This window comes from Parasteatoda tepidariorum, chromosome 10 (genome assembly GCF_982258835.1).
Source record: "Parasteatoda tepidariorum strain Cologne lab strain chromosome 10, Ptep-v5.0, whole genome shotgun sequence".
Classification (NCBI taxonomy): domain Eukaryota; kingdom Metazoa; phylum Arthropoda; class Arachnida; order Araneae; family Theridiidae; genus Parasteatoda; species Parasteatoda tepidariorum.
In genome coordinates this window covers 9,542,234-9,562,498 of record NC_141764.1, presented here as the reverse complement: position 1 = coordinate 9,562,498, position 20,265 = coordinate 9,542,234, and the positions used below count along the sequence as shown (strand labels likewise).

Genomic DNA, 20,265 nt, shown 5'->3' with positions numbered 1-20,265 from the left:
TTTCAACCCAAACAATATCAAATTGCTTTAAAAAGTGTGGATTAAGCACTGGCGATGGAGCTGATAACTGTTTCGAAGAAATGCTCAACAATGAAGAAAATGAATTGGACAAGAATTTTTCACGTTACGTAGCTATTGACGATAACCTGCGAGCATCAGGAGAAAAATCTGATTCTGTAATTGTTACAGACATCAAAAATTGTTATTTCCAATCAAGAAATGGAGGAATCACACTCAGATGATTAAATAAACTCATCAGTGCCATCTTCTTTAGAACAAAGAGGAGGAAATATCGAAAACTATAAAAACTCTCAAATGATGTTGAAAAGTTAATTTAAAACACTGCAACTCAAGCAACCATTGATCGGTTTTTTGCAAAAAGTTTGTAAATTTAATCTTATGAAGGGTTTTATTTTATTAAAATAATTAAATTAGTTAAAATAAAGCATTAATGTTGTCATTATTTCAGCTCTTAAAGTGTGTGCATTTAGAATATATCGTAAAAATGTGATTTCTTTTTTCTTTCAGATGTTGAATCGCCTCTTAATAAAATCAAAAGAGCATAAAACGAAAGTGATTTTAATAAACGGCGAACACTGTAATTCATTTCTCTTGCCTGGAAAACCTATTATTTCTCATTTTACACACCAGATGGCAGTACCAGGATATTTTTCAGGTAATTATAGATAGTTAGATTATTTTAAACTAGATGTCAGCACTAATCAAAATATGTGTATATGGCAAAATAGGCACCTTTATGACCGTTTTCTTGAAAATTATCTGATCGTTAAGGGGTTAAAAAGCTTGTTAAGTGATAGGAAGTTTCTTTTTTCTAAGACATTTAATGAAATTAATTAATTATTTGTAATGAGATAATATATCAAAACCTTCTTATGTAAAGTGGGTAATTCCACAGTAACTCATGCTACAGATTTTTAGAAATCTAGCTTTCAAATACGATGCAATAATAAATATTGCACTTATTTTCTTTCAACAAAATTTAGGTTGATTACAATTTTTCTGTTTTTTTTAATGATACCATTAAAAATCCTAAGAATCTCTAACTTTTTGAAATTTTAATTAAAATAGCTTGGTAACTCATGCTACCAAAAAAGACACTCAGTTACGAGAAAAAAAAGTTAAACCTGTATTTCTGCTAAAATTCTACTTGTTAAGTACTTTAAGTCTTATGAGTGGATTGTATGTATCACTCTTATCACAAAATAGCATCTAGTTTTATTTTTAATAGTTTAAAAAAACTAAATATTTGACAAAATATATCAAGTATAAGGTAACTCATGCTACAGTACTGGTAACTCATGCTACATTAAAGATGAATAACTTTTAAAAATGATTACAGAAACAAAATAAAATATTATTTTGATATTTATTTAACATTAAGTATTTAAAAAAACATTATTTTATTGAAAATTAAAAAAATATTAAAACATTTAACGTTGTTCAAGAACATCAATTTCTTCCTTAAATTCGTAGAAGAAACGGCTCCCATTCTGTTTTATTACTGCATCTGGTAAAATCTTTATGATGTTTTCGAATGTCACATAGGAAATGTCATTTTCATCTGAAATGAAAATTTTTTTATTCATGTTTTTCTTTCTTAAAAACATTACCTTTACTTCTCCGTCATCTTCAACTTCACCTTGTGAAATAGCAGCATACCTAAAAATTTGCTTCTTACCTAAACATTTAATAAGTAGGTAAGTACCAAGTTTAATGCTTAATTTTGGAGGTTTAGTTGGTAAATTTTGTTCTGCTAAACTGGAACGTATTTTTTTGGTTAACAGAGCACCCGTCACCTTCTCCTGGTTCACATAAATGCAATGCATTTTTTTTATACTTTCTAATGGCAGTTCTTCCTCAAATATTGAACACATATTTAAATTTTGATTTCGTTCCTCTATTTCATTGCACTTCATTTCAATTATTTTTCTATCCGATCCAGTTCTTTCAGCTGCAGCTTTGAAGTCGGAGGCATTGAAAACAGAGCCTTTGCGTGCTTTTACGTAATTTCGAACTTGGCGTTTCACAACCGGGCCCTTGCCGTGTGATGTTGCAAAGAAATTCCAAATAATTCTTTTTCTAAATTTGTTTTCCAATATAGGGATTGCAGCTGCAATAAAACGATTTTTGAACTGCGATGAAGGGCCATCCGACCATATATTGACCAGAATAATACTTTCTGGGAAATATTCAAAGATTTTATCTAAATATGGAATTATACTTCTTTTTGAATGATCTAAATCATTGGATACAATAACAGCAGGGTGATGCTGTCCATTATACCACGACGAAATAGTAAACAGACTCACTTGCGGCTGTACCCAATGAAAACTTTGTATTTCATCCTGAGCAACACAAGTGTAATTCTCTGCAAAATCAATTTGTAGCAAAGCAGTGGTAAAATCGGTGCTTTGGGAGCCTACCTCTCCTTTCTGCATCTGATATGCTAGAGCTTGTTCATTTTTAATGAAACAATGAAGTAAAAAATCTTTTTTCATTGAAACTATGTATTTTCCAAGATCTTCGAGGCTACCTTCTTCTACAACTTTTGTTAACTTACCTTCAAAATCTTTCCACTTGTTCCATTCAGCCATATTTGAAGTAGATGTAGCAAAACAAGATTCAATACCATTTTCAAAAAACTTTTCACATTTATTACAAGAAGTTTGCCAGCACTTTTTTAGTAGCATTCTCGCAAAGAAAATCTTTCATAAATCCTGAGGAATAAGCTGGGATTTCTGGGCAATACTTCTTGAAACTTTCGATAGCAGAAATAAAATTTTCATGAAGTTTGCATAAGCACACATTATGAGGCATTTTGCTGCTTAAAAATACGTGTTTTGGACGTAATGCAGCAAACTTACTCTTGCCAATCTTAATATCGGGATGATCATTACAGAATAAAGAGAATGTCTCCAAAACAGAATTGTACAAATGCCGAATTTGTTCTTTTATTTTACCATCACTATTTCTTACTGTTACTACATCTTTCATTCCTGGAGCTTGTCGACTGATATCATCTCTTATATAAAAGTTTTTAACTATCTGAAGAGTTTCACTGCTCATAGGATTTTTTCCAATATAATTCTGTATTACAACATTGCGTTCTTGACGCGGTACAATATTTTTCATAAGCTGTTTCACTACTGCCTGCTTTTTACGTGGGGACTTTGGTAATGCCCGTTTGGCACGGGCAACTGCTTTTCCCAATGAACAAGGTGATTTATATGGGTATTGTTGTGATTTAAATGACCTTTCCTTTTTGTTGAATCTTGATTTTGCAACACTTTCTCTGGATCTCTTTCTTTGTTGTCTTCTCACCTTTTCTCTTTCCACTGGAGTTATTTGATCAATTTCATTTTTCTTTTTATCGCGGCTTTTTTTAGCTGCCTCTCTGTGTTTCTCCTTATATTTCGCATAATTTCCTTCATCTTTAAGTTTTTGTCTTCTTCTTCTCATTTTTTCAGCAGCTGTTAAGGCCATTCTGTAAGAAAGAGACATATGATAAGTTTTAATTTATGGAGCTTAACTTAGCAGGATTTCACTATTCTTTTACCTTAAATTAAAATTTTGGTGTATAGATATTTTTTTTAGATATATTGTACAATGTGTTATACCTTTTACATTTAATGGATTATTTACAACAATAACATCGTCTGAATTTTACTTTAACTAATACCATTAATTTCCAATAACATCTTTGAGTAATTTCCTCCTTCAATAACTTTTATAAAGTTTTAAACTTAGACTTGTTTGTGATAGGGAGCAAAGCAAGGAAAAGTTGACAATAATAAAAACAACTTATTAAGAATGGAATAAACATGCGAAGAACAAACTTATCTTTATCATACTTATTAACTTATTGCAATAAAACTTAATTTTTATATAATATTTATGCAAATAACATCTTAATTCACTTCCTAAATATAGTATGAGTTACCACATGGTAACTCATGCTACAATAGTTTTATACAAAAAAACATAACAAAACTGGATGCTACTTCTCTTAAAGATTTGTTTTTGATTAAAACACATAAAAAATTTAAAAAAAAATTATTTTTAGGGTAATTGATAGTTTAATAGATTTGCAATGATAACATAACTATGTTTTAGTAACTCATGCTACTTGTAGTAGACCCTAATATCATTTATGAATAATAGTTATAACTACTTTGATTCTAACAATTTATTTTATTATTTTTATAAGGCTTATGAATGTATTAATCTGAAACAATCAAGAAATAAAATTTTCATGGCTATAAAATAACAAAATCAACATACCTTTTGCTGAAAATTGAAGTGGTGTAGAACAAAATCTTGTAATAGCTGACTTTAAAGTGTTGCCATCCTGATAAAAAGAAACTCTAACAAAAAATAAGCTGTTGTCACAACTGCTACAATAGTTCAGATTAATTATCCACTTAATTTATTAAGAAATAATTGAAAAAACTTTTTATGGTCATGTCACTGTTTATATGGAATTGCCCAGTAATAAACTTACACAGTCTCTAATTATTGCAGTTGTGAAAATTTTTCCTGCTTTTCTGGATACCGGATAAATGGTTCTGTATTGTATTTGAGTTTTGTTCAGTTGCAGGAAGAAAAAAAAAACATCATTTAAAGCAGTCTGATTATAAATTTCACTTTGGAGAAGCCTGGTGCAATTATTATAACCATGAAAATGAAGCTTTATTAACATATTCTAGAGTTGGATTACCCTGGAGACTTGCATAAAGGTCCATTATTAACAGTGTACTAATAAATGAAAAAAAGGCTAGCAGATTAACTACAATGTAACATCAAAAATTAATTATTATTTAATATCAAAGCTATTGATGGAACTTTTAGATACAAATTAATTAACATATCCTAGAGCTGGAACATCCTGGACAGGCGTGAAGTGAATCATGAATGAAAAGATCACACTCTAAACAAAATATATTTTTACAAGCACCGCACTGATATACTGTTTGCTCGTTAAAAATAGTCAGGCAACTATAACAATACCTATTAATTTCAGGGTCCAAATTTGCAACAGACATTTCGTTGAAACAGTCGAGGGGAAACAAGTGGTGAAACGAGCGAGCCAAATGGGGCGCAGAGACTAGAGTCAAACCACAAGCCTTGCATTCCACGGGGAGTTCGCAATATTTACTGTTACACTGTGGACAGTAAAAACCCTCTGTTCCAAACCCTTGATGGGGTTCTTTACTATCCAGGTGACACATACACATGGATGGTTTGCCTTCACTTTTGCTTTGGTGATAGGGGAACCCCATGCGGATGAGTGACGATTCTGTGCTACTCGTAGCAGGAGGCGGGGACACTTGCTCGTACAGCAATTCCTTGAAATGAGAGTCATCGATGACTACGCTATACATTCCCTGCGTCGCTTTAGCGATTTTCCTACACACAACTAATTCTGCCGCTAGTCCGATGATTGAACAACGAATGTTGTGAGACACCAAAGAATCAATTGTTTCGTAGATGTCCCCAGGATCGCAGGTCGTTAAACTACCGAATATGACTAATATTTCTCTGCTGGTGTGAGTAGGCATGAATCTCAGAGTTTGTGCTGCTAGATCGAGAGAGTTCTGTAGAGAAGGCTCACCAACGCAAGCGGATTTTGACAAGTTTTGTAAGACATCGATGTGCGATCGAGGGTTGCCGGCTAACTCTGTAATCTTCTCGGCTCTCTTGTTTTTAGTGCATATTATACCGAGTTGACTGATTGGATTTTGATCGAAATATTCCTCAACAAATTTTTCGAGGAGTTTGATCGTGCAGAGATACCGGGTGGGCTTGAGATCTGGCTCTAACATAGTCTCTGAGGTATCGATGACCAAGTAAAGATGACGCATCATACCCAGTTTAAGATTCTTTTTCTCTAAGAGTCTCTTTCTTCGGGATTTATGTACAATTTCTTCCAAACTGGATGTCAAAAGACCATGTTCATCTTCACGAATGGCCTCCCAAGTTTTTTCATATTCCGTCTCCCACCTATAACCTTTCTGATCGTCGTCGTTCGCCATTATGTTTTTAAAAGGAATTGAGTATACTTTATTTCTAGCTAAAACTATTTCTACTAGATAGATAGTGAAATAACTCCCAGTCTTACAATACCATAGAGACTTTGACATCCATACTACTGTAAACAAAAATAAAACTTTTAAGTTACGGTTATGACTAAATGGGACAAATTTTTTTTTTCAGCTATAGCTTTTAAAAGAATATTTTTTTTACTCGCTTTGATTAATAAAACCGAAATTCTTTTTCATTGCAGAATTTTTAAACAAAATTTTAAAAAATGAGCCTCAAGTTATTATTATTATAACATATCTTTATAATTTAGATGGCAATCGATTTTTCTTGTTTTTATTCTACAATTTGTAACATGGCGGGCCGTCGTACCGTGTGTTTATTTGGGATATTTCGGTCTAAATTCTGTCAAGCTGCTCTATTGAAATCTTCTAAAAGATTATTTAGCTTACAAAATACGGTGTCTAAAAGGTCTTTTAGCTCCCAAAGTATAGTTTCTAAAAGATTGCTAAGTTCGCAAAATGCATTCAAAATCCCACCTTCATCGGTACATTTTAATGCTTCCAACAAAGTTTTGTTTTGTACTCACAAGTCTAGTGATATAAAAATATTAAATGATGAAATATTAAAAGTTAGCATGGGGAAGCAGTCATCTAATTCTGGAGAAGAGGACACAAAAAAGCCTGATGAAAATAAAAAGAATGATGCTTTTTCTCGAAAGATGATGAAATTGACTTTTTTAGCTTTCGGATCAGTGTTTACAACACTGATTGGATTCGCTATTTACGAATGGGGTTAGTTATCTTATTTTTAGTATTTCATAAATGTAGTTCGAGATATATAAATTTTATAGTATTGTTAATAGTTAATGTTAACAGGGGTCTGTCCAGACATTTTGTGAAAAGTCCGGTTTTCGTGAAATTGTGAAAAAATTACTCACATTCTTTCAATCAGGGTCCGCTTTTATGAATTTGTGCAAATAGGGTCCTGTTATTGTAAATAATTTACATCCATCTTTCTTGTTTTCTGTCCTGAGAAGGGTTTATTCGATTAACAAAACAACAATGAAGATAAACAAATTTCTGAAATCATTTTGTGAAGGGTCCGTTTTTAAGTTAAAATATTTTGTGAAGGGTCCGTTTTATGAAAAGATAATTTGTGAAGGGTCCGTTAACGGACCCAAATTTCTTCTAAACAGACTCCTGGTTAAGATAAACCTTGATCTAGATCAGATTTAATTCATTCTGGAATAAGCATGCGTAAAAGTTTTCGGTTTTCCGTACAAGGGGCATACGATTACGTTTTAGAATTTTTTTTTTTAAGAAATGGAAGGTTGTAGGGATTTAATATAATGTGGCATTACTAACTACCACTACAAATATTAAGTTCCAAATCGCTAGTATATAAGACATGATAACTCGACTCTATCTAGATGTACCTTTCGATAGAAGAAGGTTGACATTGTCATAAATCCCCATAAGGTTAAGTAAAAAATCATTTTTATTAACCAATATAAAATTTTTTTATAAAACATTTTATTGAACTGACAGTGTTGTCAAGTTCTTAACAATTTTTACCATTGATATAGCTGCGATCTTATAAAACCTAACAAATTGCATTAAGAGGATATTTCTGTACCGGTATCTGTACTAATTTTATCAAGGTGACTAAGGCTTTTTTTTTAAATTGCTAGATTTATGTAAAATATATGTTGTAGTATAGTATCAATTCAAATTTACCTGTTTTACAAATGGCAATTTAATCTCAATTCGTGGTTCACGCTTGTAATCTTCTACTCCCCATATTGACCACATTTCGTGAACAAATAGCGAAGAATCGTTGTGAATCTAAGCTCTAGTACAATTTATAAATGAAATGTAGCTGTAAATATAAATGTTGGATTATGTCACGCCTATGAGTCGCTCTGAACATTTTCCTACCCAATGAAGAATTCATTCTTGATTCACTAAGTACAACTTAACTAATGATCGCTTATGAAGTCCTTTTGCAGTTTTCATTGTAACAACTTGAACAATATCATCCTTACATGGATAAACTTCAATTATTCTCCCTACAGGTTAAATAGCACTTGGAAGATTGTTAGCATTGTTTTAGCAGTACTATGTCATCTATGGAAAAAGAAGTTTTCCTGCTTTCCATTTTTTGCTGAAGAGAATTTAAATATTCAGTATATCATCGCTTCCAAAACTTGCTTTTTGTTTACTTTTAATTTTTGAATAAGCTCCCATGTATGTTGTCCGAGACATGTAATTTTTGAGGGAATGATATCATTACCTTAATAAGAAATGTGAGATCGTTAATATATCTAAATTATTTGTATTATGTATAACTGGAATGAGAAATTTCAAATTTAAAACTTTTCAATTTGAGTTAACTAAATATTTTATTCCTTTAGTGTTAAAGATGAATCCTCTGTATCTCAATATAAGTGAAGTTTAACCAACTTAATCGCAGACACCAGCAAAATGTGGGGCAGCAGGTGCTGTAATAACACTAACTTTAAACTTTCATGGTCTGGCAGCTGAAAAAAAGTTTCAGTTTAGTTCTCTGTAAAAAAGAGATTCAGTTTAGCTTTTGTGTTTTACTTGAGATAATGGTCAGCGATCTTTGTCTGAGTTGTGTTCTTATATTTCCATGAATGTTATTTACTTGTTAAATGTTATATTAAAGTTGTTAAGTTTTTACTGTTCCTATTTCATATGCTTAAAGCATTAGTTTCAATTACATAGACTTGTATGTCTGCTAAACTGGTGACCCGGACATGGTAGGTCCTCTGCTGTCTTCGCAAGGATTTACCTATTGTTTAACTTGCATTGACAGATTGACTTGTTGGCCTGAAGCAATTCCGTTAACAGATATAAAAGCTGAAACTGTTGCTTAGGGATTTTACAGTGAATGGATCGCAAGTTTTGGTGTGCCTCAAAGAGTGACAACCCATGGAGGAACCCTAGTGAACTTTTTAAATTTTTTGCAAATACATTTGGCATACACCTGTCACGAACTACATCATATCCACAGGCTTATGACCTGATAGAAAGATGGCACTGTATTCTTAAAACATCAATTATGTGTCACACATCAGTAAATTGGACTCTCGCCCTACCTTTAGTTCTACTGGGACTGAGAACTGTTTTTCAAGAAGACCTACAATCTTCCAAGGCAGGAATGGTCTATGGAGAAAATCTTCAACTTCCAGGTCAATGTTTTTCTAAGAAAGAATTGAATGTGACTGAACCTGATTTTATCATGAAATTAAAAATAAAAACACGTTCAACAGTTAAAACCAAAGCAAACAGCTTACCATTCTTCTCCATCTACCTTTGTTTTCCGAGACCTAGATACATGCTCTCGTGTCTTTTTACATATTGATGCTATGAGACCTTCATTAGCAACACCTTATACAGGTCCTTATAAAGTAATTTCTCGAAATGACAAAAATTTCACAAATCTCTTAAATAATAAAAAAGTGTACTGTAAGCATCGATAGACTTAAACCTGCTCATCTACTACCTGATCAAGATACTTTCCAACCTCTATCAACACAACCAGAATCTACTCCTAAAAAAACATCTCAACCACAAATAAGCAAATTGTAAAAGAAACTCCTCCAGATCAGAACAAACCAATTCGGACTCTCTCTGGAAGACGAGTTCACTTCTCCGCCAAATATGCACATAGTTTTCTACATAAAATTTTGTTTAAAAAATTTTTATTTCAGGTGTTTTTATTTCATGGTGTAGCAACACTAACTTTGAACTTTCGTGATCTGGCAACTGAAAAAAAATTTCAGTTTTGTTTTCTGTGAAAAAGAGATTTAGTTTAGCTTTAGAGTTTTACTTTAGACAACGGTCAGCGATCTTTGTCTATAGTTGTGTTCTTATATTTCCACGAATGTTATTTACTTGTTAAATGTTATATTAAAAAGTTGTTAAGATTTTACTGTTTGAATTTCATTTACTAAAAGCATTAGTTTCAAATACATAGACTTGTATATCTGCTAAAGTGCTATCATATGCCCCTAGATTGAGTTTTGATTTAAAAAATATAAGAAATTTTCTTTATTTTTTTCATTGACAATTTTACCTATTTCAGACAGTTTATGATTTGAACCTAAGAAAATTGTGACATTATCTCTAAAAAAATAGTATGTAGATTGAAAAAAATTCTTACATTTACTCTTAAACAGAATATAAATTTTTTTTCTATACATGAATTTTTTAATCTTTTTTTTGTTTTTTAGAAACATAAAGTTCTTTTGTTACTTTAAATTTGTAACATATATATTTGTGATTAAAAATGTCTTTCAAAAACGCATTAGTGTTAAGGAGAATTGTCTCAGAAAGCTGAAAAAAATTCTGCCATTGGGATTTTGCCAATAATGCACTAAATTTTTGCTGACAAGGTGAAATGATAAGATATTTGGAATAATATTTTGAAGGGGAATTTCTAAATGTACTGAGACACTCACATGAACCGTGCATTCGCACACCAACCGACATGTAATCATTAATTTGTAAGAATTTTTTTTCTGGACAAAATGCAAACCCTGAAAATGCTAATGAATGTATCTTAAAATTTTTATTTAATTTTTATAGGTGCTCCTCCAACAGATGAAGATGGAAACATTGTAAGTAATTTATTATTTGCTTTAATTAAGAGTTTTAAATTAATTTGATGCATGGGAGGAATCTAAAGGCCTGGTTTCTTAGGACAGGTCGGCGTTGCAAAATATCAGCTTGAAGCAAGCGCTAACTCCTGATTGGTCAATTTGTGAGTTAGGCAGCATACGTCATCGAACGCTCAGCTTGAACAATGACGTCCGAATAAACTGCAGTTGGATTACAATGTAGCGTTAACGATAAAAGCAATGGCGCACAACATCCAACAAAGCATTGAAATCAGCCGAGATTTTTATTTTAATATTAAACATAGTTTCTTCTTCATTTAGCTAAGCTATAATGTGTTATTTCTTTGACAAAATCATTACAAATTCAAAATAAATATTTGTTTACATTATTAACACATACGAGATAATGTCTGTGTTGGACTGACTGCTCACGCAAAACACTAGCAAAGCAGTATTTTGTAGGCGCCAGCAGTACGTAGACTTCCCGCTAACGCCAAGAGAATGCGCTTGTCTTAGGAAACCAGGCCTTTAGTGTTTTGTTACAAACCATCTCTCTTTTAATCTTTTTGTTAACATAATCTTTTTTCTAGTTCAATAATTAGCAATTAAAAACAGTTTAAAATTGAAAAAGAAAAATCCCGAAATTAATTTGGTTATCCCATATTTAGAAAAAAAACACATTGAAAGGACTCCAACTCCTTTTAGCCATATTTGGATAATTTTCTTTTAGATCTATACTTAAATTTCTTGTACATACTTTATGATGATTTCAAAATATGTTTGCAAAATAAAAATTAATGAATTAAATGATGTTTTAAAGATAGTACTAAAAAGAATTATTTAAAAGAAGATAGTATTTTAAAACTAGAAATCTGTAAAATTTTTACTGCATGATAAATAATAAAAATGCCTTGAATTTCTGTTTTGTTTTTCATCTGCATTCTGAAAAATCTGGAGAAAAAGATTTCTAAGAAAGTTCATAACGGCTATAATTTATTATACACTAATATATCTGTAATAAATTGTATATTATAAAAATCAATAGAAACTTTAAATAACTTCATACTAAACTTCTTAGTAAATTTTTTAATTAATGTTTTCTTTAAAAAAAAAACATGAGTATATGTATACACACATTGAAGTATTTTTGAATATGTTACTCTTTTTCAGCATAAAAGAAATCTTTTTCTAAGTATTTTCTTTACATACATATATATTCCATATAAAAATCTTTTTTTTTTCAGATGAAATCTTTTACATAATACATATGCATACACATACATACTTTAACATATGAATAAAAATCTTTTTTTTTTCATAGGTAGAAGATGAATTTAGTAATAGTAAGTCATACATTAATTTTTATCCTATTAAGAAGAGAAAATTATTTACAGTTGTTTGCCTTAAATTGTATTTTTTCCTTTACAGTGCCAACATTCAAAGCTTATTTATATAGAACTTATAAAGAAATAGTATATTACAATAAAGTGAGTATTTTTCAATGTAGGGATTCAATGTATAGATTTTTATTTGGTACTAAAATTTTTTTTTTGTATATTGTATCTAAAATTGTATTTTTTACATAGCTAATTAAAGAACCTTCGAGAGAAAAATTGTTGCCAGATCCTCTGACTGAACCTTATTATCAGCCTCCTTATACTTTAGTTTTGGAAATGACTGGTGTTCTTGTGCATCCTGATTGGACTGTAAGTTGAGTCCTTTTTTTTTTCTTCCTTCTATCCTAAAAAATTTTTTTTTTTTTTTCCTTTTTTATTTCAAAATTTATTTATGAAATATTTTTTTCTCGATGAAACTTTTTTCTGTCGACCTAGTCGAAAATGTTCTCATAATGAAGATAACTTTCAGTGCTATTACAGTTATGTATGTTTCATGCATGTATGTATGTATGCTTACAGTATGTTTCTATTAAAATCAAGTTGAAATGTAACTATGAACAATAATTTTTATGCATTTTTAAATTTGGATGCAATTTTAAGCCCAAAATTTTACAACAGCGAAATTGTTTTGAACATATGGGAAAAATATTTATAGAAATTTACCAATCATAAATGTTTTTTTATTTGTAGTGACAATTTTTGAAAATATTTTTTTATTTTTGTGTTGATTTGTTAACATAATTTTTAATTTTCACAAAATAGGTACCTCCTAAAAAAACTTAGGCAGACCCCGAGAGATGAAAAATTTTCAGCCATTCGCCACCCAATCAGGATATATTATTTCATATTTTGCTCATAAAATAAAATAATAATATATGTCATAAATACTGTCCAAAAGTTTTCTTGAATCGAATTTCTTTACTTTCATATAATTTTTTATTGTAATTAGCGGGGATAAATCCATTTACATTTTTACACAAGCAATCACTTCGTAAATCAAGAGGAAAAAATCTCACAATTTTATATTAAGGATGACTCCAATTTTTGCATTTTTGCCTCAATCATTCTAGTTTAAAATTACGGGAAAACCAAGCAATTTTACCCCCGATTATTTTTGCATACTGGATGTATTATAAATGGTTCTTTAATGTATCATGTCGATATAAATGTGTTATCGTTATTTTTATTTGTTTGATAATGAATAATTAATACATTTTCTTTTTTTTCCAATTTGCATTTGAAAAAGATGTTTGGGCATGTATTTCGCCTTACACAGGGTTGCCACTCCTCTGGGAGAACAGGGAAGACCTGGAAAATATAAGGAATTTAAAAATCACCTAATATAACAGGGAATTTTGATTTTTTCTTTACAAACTGGGAAAATACAGGGAATATTTTTTCTTATTTTTGTATTTTAAAAAAATGTTGACCACTCAAAGCGTAATCTATGGGATATTTAACCATAATATTTCAGCCATACTAAACTATTTAATTTGCTATGGCATTATTTAAGTATGTTCAGCTGTTTTTCCAGTAATCAAAACTAATAAATATAGTTAGCCCTATGAAGCTCACACACCCCGTGGCAGAAACACGGCGACACAGCGACATTGTCGCAGAAAGCGACTGAGTTCTTGCAGAAAGATTTTTTTTATTTGGGAAATAAAAATTTTTGGTTTGCCACAAACAAAAGTTCTCAAAATAAATTCTGCAGAAACAGAAGCTGTTTTACCAACAAAAAAAATCATTTTCTTCAGAAACAAAAAAATTCTGCAGAAGCAATAATGGTTCTGCAAACTTTTTTTCTTACAGAATTGTTTTAAATATTTTTTTTCTAGCGTACCGCGGAAGGAGAAAGCGCTCGTAATTCTCCGTTAATCTCCAACACAAACTGTTACTGGATAAAAAGGGGAGAATTTTTTTTCCCCTTTATTAAGCTATTTTTGGAAATTTGCCAACTTCGGTCTCTATCGCTGGCGCAGTAATTTGCTTTGTGCTTTTTTATGAGAACAGAGCATTTTATACGCATGCGAAAAAAATCGCATCCAATGAATATGGCTCTAATACCGATGTTTCAGTACTGATAAAGACTATTTCGTTTCGAGATGTTGAATAGACTTGAGCATATTGAGTCGGAAACTGCTTCTGCATACTTCGTGTGGAATCAGTGCTATATATTTACACAATACAGTGCGAAATCACAAGCGCTGTGTATTTTTTTCGTTCTGAACTTAATCTGATCACGAAAAAAGTTTTATTTACCTCCTTTAAAAAAAAAAAAAATCTTTCAATAAGTCAGTACAATATTAATCGAATCTAATTAATTAGGTAAAATTAATTAGATGTAGAAAAAATTGAAGCAAACATTGCTTTAATTTTTTTGCTTTTAGAATTCGGTTATAGTCAATACTATTTTATTATTTTGATTACTCAACTTCAATATTAATTTTTTCACCTGATTTGTTTCTGTACCTGATATAACTACTATAGTGAAACATTAAATCATACTGTTTTAAACTGATACTTCAAATTCAGTTATCTTGTTTTATAAATTTAATCTTATTGTCCATTCTTAGCTATTTCTATAAGTTCTATCTTATTACAGGTTCTGGGTAATCTTTATTTATGCTCTAGTAAGCATTTTTGTCTTCAGATCTATACATTTATAACTTTTCGTTATTATCGAAGATTATACAAATTTATACTTAAACAATTTAAACTTATTAAGAAATGTAAACTTATATTATGAAATTACAGTTTTATTCTATGCATGTAGACTTATTTTATAAACACGAATTTCATCTATTATTATAAATTCATTACACATACATTTATAACGATAAAAATATCTTGCAGAAAGATATTGGTTCTAATTAGGTTTGTCGCAGAAAGTCAGAAAAAATTCTGCCACAGGGCACACAAGAGCACAGTAATTGTTGTTTCCTCTTAATATATTGTGTATAATATGTACAGGGAAAACGCAGGGAATATTTTTTCGAGATTTGAGTGGCAACCATGTTACATGACCTGCCATGTTAAAGCCCATGACCTGCCTGACCTGTTAAAAAATCTCTAAGAATCTGTGTTATTTTATTTGCTTGTCAAACTTTCCATCTTAATGAATGCTTTATTATCATTGCAGTATCAAACAGGATGGCGTTTCAAAAAAAGACCAGGCGTCGATTACTTCCTTCAACAAGCTGGACCTCCACTTTTTGAAATAGTTATTTACACAAGTGAACAAGGTTTTGTGAGTATTTCCCTCTTCTTCTGATAATAAATAAACTAATTTTTAATTCTTAGTAAAATGTTTTTTTTTTCTCCTTTTTTTTACAGACAGCATTTCCAATAATTGATACCTTAGATCCTAATGGTTATATAATGTACCGGTTGTTCAGAGATGCAACCAGGTATATGGAGGGGCATCATGTTAAGGTAAATATTTGAAAATTATAATTTGGTTTTTAATGACAAGTTTTCATATTTCACTATATAAAACACATTTAATTATTTTACGTTGTAGTTAAATATTTTTGAAACTGTTAATAGGATGTATTTAAATACAGAAATATGTACCAGTGTATAATTAAGAATTAAATAACGGAAAAGGGTGCTGAGTTTTTTTAAAAATTTTATTGTACCAGATTCAGGCATGAAATTCTTCTGACTTTTATTGAAATTTCTGACTTAAAAAAATATTTGAAAATCTTTGATCTAATTTTTTGAGAAGGAGAGTTATCACCTCATAGTCTAAAAAATTGCAAGGAATGAAAATTATTATTGTTGGCCTTTTCATCTTGGTGAAAAAAAAATTTGCCAAATTGTTGTTTTGTAACTTATTGTTCAGAATATTTTTAGACAAATATTGAAAATTGTAATGCAATTTTTCAGAGAGAAAATAAAGAAAATGTATTATGTAAAATGTCTATTTTTACCTAATATTTCTACTTTATTTTGTTACTTTACTTTATTATTATTTTATTTTTCAATCATGATTTATATATGAAGCTTAAAACCTTTCAACCTACAGTGCCCTAAAAAAAAAAACATAACTTGTGATCTAATGAACAGATCTTTGTATTCTATACAATCTTAATGGTTTGAACAGGTGACCTCATATATGCTAATTAATTAGTGCAGCGATGTTTCCAAAGTTAGCAGTCAGGCTGTCCTTGAACTCTTTATAACTTTACTTTTTACATTTTTCACCATATCTCGCTAACTTTTTAAGCAAACTGTAAACTCTTTGCACTCAGTATAAAATTTATTTATCTGAAGATAACTTTAAGTAAATATTTATTATTTTATCGAAATAATCGAAAAAATTTTGAATTGAGAGGTATACATTTTTTTACATCGTATTAAAGAAGGTAATTTTAAATAACAAAATGTAAAATCAGTACGAAATTGGTCAAATAGTTTCTGAGAATTTATAGTTTTTCAATATTTAATTATTCAGGAACTATTTGATCGATTCTATTCAAATTTTGTATTTTGCCATACACGAGTATAATAAAAGTAATTTATTTAGATGCCGTATAATAACAGACAAACATGGCAATGATTGAAGGATAAGATTTATCTGTTTAAAAAAAATTTAAAAAAGCATATCAAATGCAGTTGATATAAAAAAAAAAATTAAAGAAGAAATGAGTTATAAAAGAATACTGAGATAAATAAATCTGAGAGCAGCAGTTGGTTTAATTAATAGACTTAATTTTCCAGAGTTGGTTATTATATTTCTTTCTGATGCAAAAGTTGAAAATTGATTCCGAGAAAAACAAGTCTAAAATCACACCTATTATATATTTTTCCTCTTTTTTTAAAATTATATTTCTTCCTTAAAACATGTTATAATAATAATATAGTATTTTTATAATAATGTGTGATAATATTAATAGCATTTTTTTAAACTAAGGAAAATATTTTTATAATAACAATTATGAAGCAAAAATATTATTAAGGTACTTTTAACACAAAAAAAGGGGCTAGTTGAAAGAAAAAAGTGGCCACCAATAAATGTACCTCTACTGGCCAACGAACACCAGATAAATTGCACAGTCTTGTCCTTTAGTGTTTAGCTTAAATAAATAAAATAAACATGATTTTATTTATTCAGTGATTAATTTGCAATAATTAGATAAAATACTTGATGATTTATAGTTTGAAATCTGAGGTACTTTAGCTATAATTTTGTTTTTAGATAAAATTTAGCATTACTAATACATTTTATCAGAATTTTGAATGGTAAATGTAAAAAATAAAATAAAATAATAGATTTCAGGATTGCCACAGGCGTCTAAAATGCTACTATTTGCAACTGTTTTCGGCCTGCTGCAACTGGGGCATTTATTTATTTTTACCTGAAAAGGCTTTTTAACCTTTTCAGGTTTGGTTGCACAACCTGCAGCCCACGGTAGCTTCTGAATTAAATAAAACAAATTATTATGCTATCATGTATGTCCAAAATGCCAAAAAATTAAGTTTGCATTAATTAAAGTTTAATTGTATAAAACTTTTTTTTAAAATAGATCATGGTATATGACAATTAAGTCATTCAATAAAATTTTAGTCAAATGTTTGATAAATTTTTGTTCCTATTTAGGCAATTATTTTCATGCTTTAGGCTACTAAAAGCAACTATTTTGTTCTTTTTTTTCTGTGACAACCCTGAGATTTTTATCAAACTTAATTTAATTATTTTTAAAATAATGTCATGATTTTATGTCAACCCTATTGGTGTTAAATTCATCCTTCAAAAAATGCATTGTTTGTAGGATTTGTCCTGCTTGAATAGGGAGCTGTCTAAAGTAATTTTCATAGATTGGAATCATCAGTCATTCAAGCTCCAACCTAGAAATGCCCTCAAGCTCAAACGATGGACAGGAAATGATGACGATAAGACTCTGTACGATTTAGCTAATCTATTAAGAGGTAAGCTACCTGTAGCAACTCAAATTACATCATAAATTAGAAAAATAAAACACATTATTTCAGGAATTTTCTCAGACTGATATTTTCATTTCTTTAGAAACTACTTTTGATTTTCTCTTACCTTATGTGCAATTTTTTTTTTAATGAAAGGTCACTTGGTTGAATAACCAATGGTCTATTAACACATGTTGATGATATTTTTTTATTAAAAACATTATCATTCTTAGAATAGCACCATATAGAACGATCACATCATGTTTCTTAGTCATAATTTGTTTTGAAATACTTAAATATTAATAAATCAAATAACTAAGCGGTTAACAATCCTTACAATAATTCAGAAGAATATAATAATAATTAAATAAGTCTTGTTTTGTGCATAATTGTACTACACAAAACAACAGTGCACAAACACATCCCATTTTTATTATTAATTTTAAATATCTGAAGTTTTTACCTATCAAATGATAAACAGCTAAAAACCTTAAAAATTATTTTTAAAAACAAATCTTGTTTTAGATAAAATTAACAAATGAAATGATCACCAAGAAATTATATTTTTTATAATTGATTTATAATATCCCTGTTTTTTGTAAGTCAAAGGATTAATTAGCTACACATTTTTAAAATAAATGGTAAATATATAATAAGTAAACAAAAACGATCTTTCTTTAAATCGGCAAAGAAACTGAAAGAAAAACTGGAAAAAGTAGACTTCTTAAAATCTAATGAAGCGTTCTCCTTTTTTCACATGCTCATCGTGGTGCATCATTTTATGGAACATCTTTAAATTTCAAAATCATTCGTTTCCCGGAGTAAAAATAATAAAGTTGACCTTCAGTTATAAAAGCAGATAGATCAAGATAAAGTGCATTTCACCCCACTCATTGTTTTAGAAAATGGCTTGTATATATTTCTTTTTTTCTTCACACCTACAGCTGGAAAAAGGGGAATCGTACTTCGGTCGATCCTCGTAAGAGACTGTTCCCAGAGTGTTTGAATTCGTCAGCAGCATTTTTGCATTGATTGTGTTATTTTTACACTCCTTTCATCTGTTTTTCACCTGCATTGTTAATTCTTTTTTAAATTATTGATCCTAGATTATAAAAATACATTGTTGCAAAAGATAAAGAGAGGAAGAGTAATAATGAAATTTCTGAGAATTAATTCAGCATAATAGAATTTCTAAACTTAAGTAGCAATAAAAAAAATCACCAGATAAGTCGTCCCTTTAGATACACTGCACATACCAAAATTGAATGTTTTAAATTATAAATTTATCTCTGCAAAATCACGTTACCTAACTAATTGACACATGAGGAATTTTTTTTTGTTTAGACTCAGCAATTAATTTTAGCCTATATTGTAACTCAAAAGAGAAGTGACCTTCAAAACATTTTTTTTTTTTTTTTTTTGTAAACTACAATTACTTTATTTCAAATTTAGTTAACTACAATTACTTTATTTCAAATTTAGTTAACTACAATTACTTTATTTCAAGTTTAGTTAACTACAATTACTTTATTTCAAATTTAGTTAACTACAATTACTTTATTTCAAATTTAGTTAACTACAATTACTTTATTTCAAATTTAGTTAACTACAATTACTTTATTTCAAATTTAGTTAACTACAATTACTTTATTTCAAATTTAGTTAACTACAATTACTTTATTTCAAATTTAGTTAACTACAACTATTTTATTTCAAATTTAGTTAACTACAACTATTTTATTTCAAATTTAGTTAACTACAACTGCTTTTTCTTAAAAATATAGCGTGACTATGAATTAAAGTCACTACTTTGCTGAAGAACTTAAATTACTACCCATATTTAAAATAAACAATTGACTGGAATGAGAAATTGAGATATACTTATTCATGTTTGCATGAGCCAGTTTGCTATTCTAAACCATTTTTTTACCACTTTGTTTTTGTAAACTTCAACTTTTAATACCTTTCTCGTCAGTGAATATTTAACTTAAATATTAGGAAATTTTCAAATATTTCCCATCAGTATTAATGCTCTTTGTTAAGCGTACAATGCTCTTTTATTTCCTCTAAGAAATAAAGTGCATTGAAAATCATGCCATTCAAATAAAATTAGTATGTTTCAGGAGAGTACATTCACATTTAAAAGTATGGCTAAAGAGATAGATAAGTTATTTATTATTCATAATGGCTAGTTTAAATAATAATACTGATATGCCATTCTTATTATGCTTG

The 20,265-nt window shown here is 29.5% G+C and overlaps 2 protein-coding genes across 3 annotated transcripts in view; one reads left to right on the top strand and one right to left on the bottom strand.

The window, feature by feature from the left end:
• The window catches only part of LOC107442742 (mitochondrial import inner membrane translocase subunit TIM50-C), a 32,196-nt gene that overhangs the window by 2,835 nt on the left and 9,096 nt on the right, over positions 1-20,265 (top strand). Inside the window, exons 2-9 of one of the 2 annotated variants that reach the window (XM_087153643.1) lie at positions 529-676; positions 10,677-10,708; positions 12,030-12,051; positions 12,137-12,195; positions 12,295-12,414; positions 15,248-15,355; positions 15,442-15,540; positions 17,883-18,039. In XM_087153643.1, the coding sequence (XP_087009769.1) occupies positions 529-676; positions 10,677-10,708; positions 12,030-12,051; positions 12,137-12,195; positions 12,295-12,414; positions 15,248-15,355; positions 15,442-15,540; positions 17,883-18,039 (745 nt within the window). Of the gene's footprint in view, positions 1-528; positions 677-6,385; positions 6,855-10,676; positions 10,709-12,029; positions 12,052-12,136; positions 12,196-12,294; positions 12,415-15,247; positions 15,356-15,441; positions 15,541-17,882; positions 18,040-20,265 lie in introns of those variants that run through there. The other variant, XM_087153642.1, reaches the window with a different exon arrangement.
• On the bottom strand, positions 4,816-6,209 carry Ssl1 (general transcription factor IIH subunit 2 Ssl1). The gene has a single exon (XM_016056380.5). The coding sequence runs from the start codon at positions 6,159-6,161 to the stop codon at positions 4,881-4,883; it is 1,281 nt and encodes a 426-aa protein (XP_015911866.2). The 5' UTR covers positions 6,162-6,209; the 3' UTR covers positions 4,816-4,880.

Coding starts and splice junctions, on each gene's coding strand:
- Ssl1 (XM_016056380.5), bottom strand. CDS start 6,161: ATGTCAAAGTCTCTATGGTATTGTAAGACTGGGAGTTATTTCACTATC.